Consider the following 6,990-nt stretch of genomic DNA (forward strand, 5'->3'; position numbering starts at 1 on the left):
CCCTGCCCTGCCCTGCCCTGCCTGCACAGCAGAGCTCACCCACGGGCGCTTCTGCTGCGGGCCGCGGACGGGCTGTGACCTCCCTTAGGGCTGCAAGAGGCACCACCAGCAAGCGTGGTGAGGAACTCTCCTAACACGTAATTCAGGTAAAACAAGACATTACCTCCCAACTATTTTTTCTTAGGGTGTTAAATGTCATGTGTGGCCGTTCATAACTTCCAAAGCTCTTCAGAAAATCAGCAGAACACGTGCTTGAAAACCCTCCAGTAATAATAAATTGTACAGTTCTCTTCTAGACGTAACCACCAGGTAGATTATAAACAATGAGCAGTATTGCCAAAAGCCTTTTGCAGTCAGTTAAGCACGGCCGAGCTGCGTGTCTGAGGAGCAGTTCTGCTCACTCTGGAAAGCAGCGTTTTCGAAGACTGGTTTTGGGAATAGAGACAAGCTGTGACGACACCGGCGCTGCTGTGGTGGATGAAGCTGGCTGTGTTCTTGGAGAAGCACTGCACTGTCAGAAGGATGTTCATTTACAGTAAGAATAGACTTCTCTCAAGGCTTCTGCCCCAATAACGATTTTATTGTTATTGTTACTTAGATCATCTTTATAAAAGTCTTGCCTGCTCTGTAAGACTCAGTAAGTGGTGGGTAGGTGTGAAGATGTATCGCTTGGGCCACAGCACATACTGCCCGAGATAGTACTAAGGGGGAGGAAAGAAATGCCATGCATTTAACAAGTTTTCTCCAGTATTTGCGTTCAAAGAGAGATTACTTCTCTAGCTTGAATAAAAGATGAAATCATTGCTACTGTTAAAATCACCAAATGTCTTGACTTTTTAAAGGGAAAATTAATCAAATATAAGCATTGGTGGTTAAGAACATGAACTGACGAATGAGGGGTTGTGAATATTAAGTTATATTGTTTTGGAACAGTGTTGAGATACATTTAAAAAGCATCTGTACCAAAAAAGGGAAAGTTACATCCTTTTCTGACCTTCCACTGATAATTATGCTCTCTTCAGTGCTCTTGACAGTGCATTTGAGAATGCACTAAGGAAACAGGCAGGATAGACAAGGTTAAGAGGTGCCTGAAAACTATTTTTATGGCATTCTATCTGTTATGAAGTACCGATGCATTGTAATTCCTTGGTTTTACTAGAACAGGCGGAATAATTCCCGTGGTGGCACAGCAGCTTCACAGAGAAAACATCGAGCAAGTGGTACAAGAGGCCCTTCGTGCCAGTGGCGTTTCTGTAGCCGAGCTTGCGGCTGTGGCGACTACAGTGAAACCGGGGCTTGCTCTGAGCCTGGGCGTGGGGCTGCAGTACAGCCGGAGCTTGGTCAACAGGCACCAGAAGCCTTTCATCCCCATCCATCACATGGAGGCTCATGCACTGACCATCAGGCTCACACATCACCTGGAATTTCCCTTCTTAGTTCTCCTAATCTCTGGAGGCCACTGTCTCTTGGCAGTAGCACAAGGAGTTTCAAATTTCCTCCTGCTTGGACAGTCCATCGACATTGCACCAGGTGACATGCTGGATAAGGTAATATTTTCTTTCCTCCCTTTTTCTTAGTTGTTTTCTTCTTATTATTGCATTTATACTACATAATGGTAGTATTATCATTAACCCGAGGACAGCAATTCAATGCGAGTTTTATGTAACTTTTTTTTCTATTTTGAAGTACCATAGATTTAAGACACGAAAGACTGCTAAAAATGAACACAAAGCATCAATTGCAATGTATGTACATCAATTATATTTTACCAAATAGGCAACAGAACCAAAACTGATGTTGGAAGTTTCAAAGATACTGATTATACAGAGAAGTTGTATTAATTTGAGAAGATTGATAGAGGTATCTTGAAGGATGCTGTCAGGTTTAAAACAATGCATATTAAAACATTTCTTATTAATTTTAGTTTTTACAGTTTGAAAAGTGTGTTTTGGCTTTCAGAATCTAAGTTTTCTGAGTCCCTGAGTACAGTCTGTAAAATTGGTCACTTATGGCTTTGTTCTCAGACGCAAAGTTTTTAAACAGTATTCGTACATATTAATTAAAGAATTGGGGGAGTGCATGGAGTCAGAAAGAGGATTTTTGAAAACTGAAACCAACTTTTCTCCAGTGTATCTAGTAATACAGTATGGCAGTCTCTGTGTGTTTCCTATTGCTTGAAAATGGAGTAATTAATGTTTCCTGCAAAATTTGTTGATCCTTATGTTTGCTCAGATTGTTCTAGAATTGCATTTCTAAATACTCCAGGAAAAAAATATATCCTGCTGGGCTGGTGTTACATCTTATTCTTACCATGCCCTGTTTGTAATTTCACATTGGGTTGGATTTTTTGGTGTCACATTTTACTCTGTGGACTACAGTACAGTGATGCAGTTCCAGGAGGAACTGATTCCAAGTCTGTTGTTTACCATCTCCTTAGGTAGCACGAAGATTGTCACTGAAAAAGCACCCAGAGTGCCACAGCATGGCTGGGGGGAAGGCCATAGAACACTTGGCTCAGACTGGGAGCCAGGAACTGCTCACCTTCCGACTGCCCATGCAGCACTATCGGAACTGCAACTTCTCCTTCTCTGGACTTCAGAACCTTGTCAATAATGCCATTGTACAAAAAGAAAAAGAAGAAGGTATTTTTAGGCAGTCAGATACAAACTGAGCTTTTGATGACCTACACTCAGGAACCCCCTTTGATGATATATTTTTATAGGTATTCAAGAAGGTGAGATCCTGTCCTGTGTTAAGGATGTTGCTGCTGCTGTACAGCATGCGGTGGCTGTTCATATTATCCAGAGGACATACCGAGCCATGCTGTTCTGCATCAAAAACAGCATATTGCCATCAAAAAATGCCACTTTGGTGGGTATACTTTTTTTCCTTTTTATATCTGACTATATAACATCATTTGAAGATGCAGATGCCTTACTGTACTTTCTACCTTGACAGGTGAGGAAGATCTCTGAAGGTATTATGTTGTTAAAATACCAGGATTGAAGTAATGGTCATATAAACATTTAGCTGGGTTTCAAGCTAGAGTGAGATTTTCTTACTATCTAATCTAACCTCCCATAACAATTTAGGCCATATAATTTGACATTGTGGTCCCCAGTACTTGCCAGCTGTTCTAGTTACAGCGGAACCATAGACTGGTTTAGCTTGGAAGGGGCCTTAAAGATCATACAGTTCCAACCCTCCTGCCATGGGCAGGGGCACCTTCCACTAGACTGACATGCCTCAGGAATGTCTTTTAGCATAATAAGCTCACTTAGCTCTTTTTGGGCATGTTTTAATCTTGAAATGCAGCATTTATTGCTGTCTTTAGAACTTCAACTGATAACCTCTTTTTGAACAGGATGCTAGTTGTGTGTGACCCATCATTAGTTTTGAGTTAATGCCTTTTTTTTTTTTTGGAATGCTGTCAGGTTGTATCAGGAGGAGTTGCAAGTAATCAGTACATCCGAAAAGGTCTACAGAATTTGGCAGATGCAAATGATTTTGCTTTACTGTGTCCTCCTCCAAGACTCTGCACTGATAATGGTGTTATGATTGCATGGTAAGATTTGTTTCTCTTTGTATGTGCCCCTGTAATGTTGTTTAAAGTTGACAGGAACCAGAGGAATCAATCAGGAACCTCTTTGTGTGCTGACTGAACCCTGTGCTCGTATTCAGAGTTGTGACATACACTTTAATGTAATTGCTTTCTTGCTCAGGAATGGCATAGAAAGGTTACGTGCAGGACTGGGGGTTCTACGCAGTACTGATGGCATCCGCTACGAACCAAGGTAAGTGACTGCAGTCCCAGTCTCTTTCCTCACTGCTCGCTGTGGGCAGTGAAAGGGGAAGAGGTCACAATAAAGAGGCACAAGCTGCTGAGGAGTGACTTTGCAGCACATACAAATTTTAAAAGTTACTTTCCAAGGCAGTTGTTAAATACAAATGATCGTGGCTGGCATTTTTGTTCATTTTGGCTCAGAAACTTAGTTTACCATATATCGCAACAGTTCTATGTGTTTTCCTATTATGACTGTGTAGATCTTAGGCTTAAGGCCAAACAAAATGTTGATATTTCAAAAGTACCAGCTGGTCTTAAACTTAGGATTTTTTTCAGGTTTTTTCCCTTGCCCTTTTCAGAAAAACAGACTTGATGGGCTCAATACAAAAAAAAAGTATCAATTTTCACATGAAAAATGATAAAATATCCTACTTCAAAAATAATTTGCTGTATATATTTCAGAGAATAAAAGACCAAGGTTAAGCTGCTGTAGAAAATACATTATTTAATATTGTCCTAGGAGATACCTGTGAATCGCTAGTGTGTCTTGCATTCATCAGTGAGATATAAAATAAATTATCAACTAACATCAGAATCTAAATAAAACAGCCCCAGAAGATGGCTTTGAAATCACAACTGTGTTTCTAGAGTTTGGAATGGCTAAAAATGCAAATATTTCCTTAGTGTAAAGATGTTTCCAGGTACAGCTTCAGACAGATCATTTTAATGGTCACAGTCTTAGAAGTGCAGGGAATGTACTGAAATACTTTGACTCTTATGCCAATTGTAAAAAAAGTCTGTGAAGCTGTACATCTGTGTGCTACGGCAATGATGATGTTAATTTTTAACAAATTCATAATTTTGTTTTCTAGAGCTCCCCTTGGAATTAATATTTCAAGAAGAGTTGAAGAAGAGTCCATTAAGGTGCCAAAATTAAAAAAGATACGATGGTTGGCATCTTAAAAAGTAACTTAATAAATGCAACTGTAACTTGTTCAATAAGAACTGTTTCAATGCTGTTACGTTTAGTGACTGCACTTGGATTACAAGTGTTGACAATCACCCATCAGAGAAACAAATGCTGTGTGCTATCACCAAAGTGATTCCAGTTACTATGCCACACTAAGCATTCTCAGTATTAAAACAACAAGAAAAATAAAAGCGCAGGATGCATTCATAGTGAGTCTCTCGTTCACGTACACAAGTACAACTCTGATTTTTAATAATTATGTCCAAGTGTGTAAAAAAAACCAGACTGAACATTCTAAGAAAACTTTAAAGATTTACTGAATTTGCATATAGAATAAGTGCAGCATCTCAAAATATAGCTTTATAATTCATCTACTGAAAGTAACTTCAGTCTGCTGCATGTGTCAGATGCTTTTTCACTGTTGCTCTCTAGTTTTGCAATCCGAGATCCAAACTGTACAGCCCTTTTTGGCAAAACAGTCGAGGCTGTCAGGCCCAACTCCTTGGCTGCAAGGCGCAGAATCAGTTTCTCACCAATCCCTCGAGGTAAAGTCAAATCAGCTTTTTCTGAGACAGGCAGAGAATTAAGGAATGAAACAACATCTTCATCAAGAAAAGGAAACCTGAAAGAGATCCAGGTGGGGAAGGACCCTTTAAAAATTTCATAGGAATAGTCTTGGTTTTCCTCTTTACCACATGCAAAGACTGTGTGAAACTACACCATAAATTTGAAACAAAAAGATTTACACAACAAATTCTGATATCATTCTGAATTTCAGGCATTCACACCTAATCACATGCATGGTTAAGAGCACTGTACATCCACCACTACAAGTGTTCTTGTGCTGAACTGAAAATGTGCAGCTACGAATGGATTTGGAAAAACTCTGGCACAAAGATCACATGAAAAAACCTTTCATGCACCTGAGTGGCCTCTGCTCCTAGTAACACCTAAGGAATTTTTTGCAAGTTAATGGTAGCATGGAGGAATTAGACACAAATAAAATGATTCTTCAACTCTTCAGATTTAACAGCCAGGAAATGTGGTGGATATTGACTGTGCCTTTACTGCATGGACAGTAATACACAACTTCTATTACATGGTCATGCTCCAAAAACACTCCCCAAAGGTCCACACCAGAACACTTCAAAGTTGTGCAAAAGACTGTTTAGCTTACAATTATAAAGCCAGCTTAAATTTCCCTATTTCTACATCTGTTGCTGCTTCTTAAAACTTCTAGATGGAAATCAAGTTGCTGAATTTCCTTAAGTAACTCTTCCACAATATACTACAGACCACTTTTTAAAAAAACAAAACCAACAACTCCACAACACAGTACACATTAACAAAACTGCAGCAGAATTAGACAATAAAACACACAGAAGTTTCAATTAAGATTTTGTTAGGAGTGTTAAAAACTGCATCTAACTGGCAAAACCAGTTTTGCTCCATGTTAAAACATTAATACCTGGCTTCTTTTCCATGATCACTGATGATCCTGTCATCTCTACCAAGATTTCGAGAAGAAATGCGACCTAACTCCATTTCAAGTTCTTTATTAAGACCCTCTAAGCCATCTTTTCTGAAGCAAACACGATGTCGAGAATACCCAGCAAGCTGCTCATCTGCTCCAATTCCTGTAAGCACAACCTAAGAAAACAGAATATAAGAAATCTTAGAGTCTATGCAAGCTAATATGTAACAGATCTTAAATGTTTAACTACATCTTAAGGAGAAAAATTTTAATACACATCTTCTAAAGATATTACCTATCAGGATGAGCTGTGCCTTACACATTTACAAAGCCTGAAGTAATTCCCAGTGAAGTCACTGGTAACTTGAATCATGTTCACAATCAGACATAAAAGTACAGACAAACACTGCTAGTGGAGCAAAGAAAAAACATCTAAATAATGTCATATGTATCATATACACCAGTATATTTGAAGAATGTCTTTGTTCGTTTCTATGATAATAAACAGCATTTGTTGAACACCAGCCTTTAAAAATTATTGCCAAAGATTATGTCATATGTTGTAAATAGCCACCTGAACGTACACCCAGAGTACTATTACTTTACCAGCTAGTGGGTTAGTAACAACTACATTACACAAAGTAAAAATGGCTTACACTACTCAGTAAGTACAGTAAAATGTTATCAAGAGAAAAAACTATTACATCTGGCCCATTACTGTGCCTTCAACAGCTGAAATTAAACAGTTCATTCTTCCCTACA

General features: G+C 39.0%; 2 protein-coding genes across 4 annotated transcripts in view; one reads left to right on the forward strand and one right to left on the reverse strand.

Annotated features, from left to right (window-relative positions):
- The first annotated feature begins 6 nt into the window (after positions 1–6).
- Positions 7–4,783, forward strand: OSGEPL1 (O-sialoglycoprotein endopeptidase-like 1). Of its 2 annotated transcripts, XM_008630215.2 has the most exons (8): positions 7–146; positions 286–535; positions 1,160–1,547; positions 2,438–2,642; positions 2,723–2,871; positions 3,435–3,565; positions 3,723–3,794; positions 4,657–4,783. In XM_008630215.2, the coding sequence occupies exons 2-8, from the start codon at positions 324–326 to the stop codon at positions 4,745–4,747; spliced, it is 1,248 nt and encodes a 415-aa protein (XP_008628437.1). In that variant the 5' UTR covers positions 7–146; positions 286–323; the 3' UTR covers positions 4,748–4,783. The 2 variants fall into 2 exon arrangements, with proteins under 2 accessions (XP_008628437.1, XP_017584437.1); XM_017728948.1 differs by lacking the exon at positions 7–146 and having other exon boundaries at positions 382–535; positions 1,165–1,547.
- Positions 4,784–4,975: 192 nt separating this feature from the next.
- ASNSD1 (asparagine synthetase domain containing 1) overlaps positions 4,976–6,990 on the reverse strand; it is a 5,228-nt gene continuing 3,213 nt past the window's right edge. For both annotated transcript variants that reach the window (XM_008630227.2, XM_017728935.1), the window contains 2 exons: positions 6,223–6,404; positions 4,976–5,376 (listed from right to left, as the gene is read on the reverse strand). In XM_008630227.2, the coding sequence (XP_008628449.1) occupies positions 5,115–5,376; positions 6,223–6,404 (444 nt within the window). In that variant the 3' untranslated portion in view covers positions 4,976–5,114. The remainder of the gene's footprint in view (positions 5,377–6,222; positions 6,405–6,990) is intronic.

This window comes from Corvus brachyrhynchos, unplaced genomic scaffold (genome assembly GCF_000691975.1).
Source record: "Corvus brachyrhynchos isolate BGI_N302 unplaced genomic scaffold, ASM69197v1 scaffold370, whole genome shotgun sequence".
Taxonomy (NCBI): Eukaryota; Metazoa; Chordata; class Aves; order Passeriformes; family Corvidae; genus Corvus; species Corvus brachyrhynchos.

Excerpts from the sequence above, each read along its gene's own strand:
- OSGEPL1 (XM_008630215.2), top strand. The coding sequence starts at position 324 with ATGAGCAGTATTGCCAAAAGCCTTTTGCAGTCAGTTAAGCACGGCCGA. Across the intron at positions 536-1,159 it reads CAGAAGGATGTTCATTTACA|AACAGGCGGAATAATTCCCG; the intron begins GTAAGAATAGAC and ends TGGTTTTACTAG. Across the intron at positions 1,548-2,437 it reads CAGGTGACATGCTGGATAAG|GTAGCACGAAGATTGTCACT; the intron begins GTAATATTTTCT and ends CCATCTCCTTAG.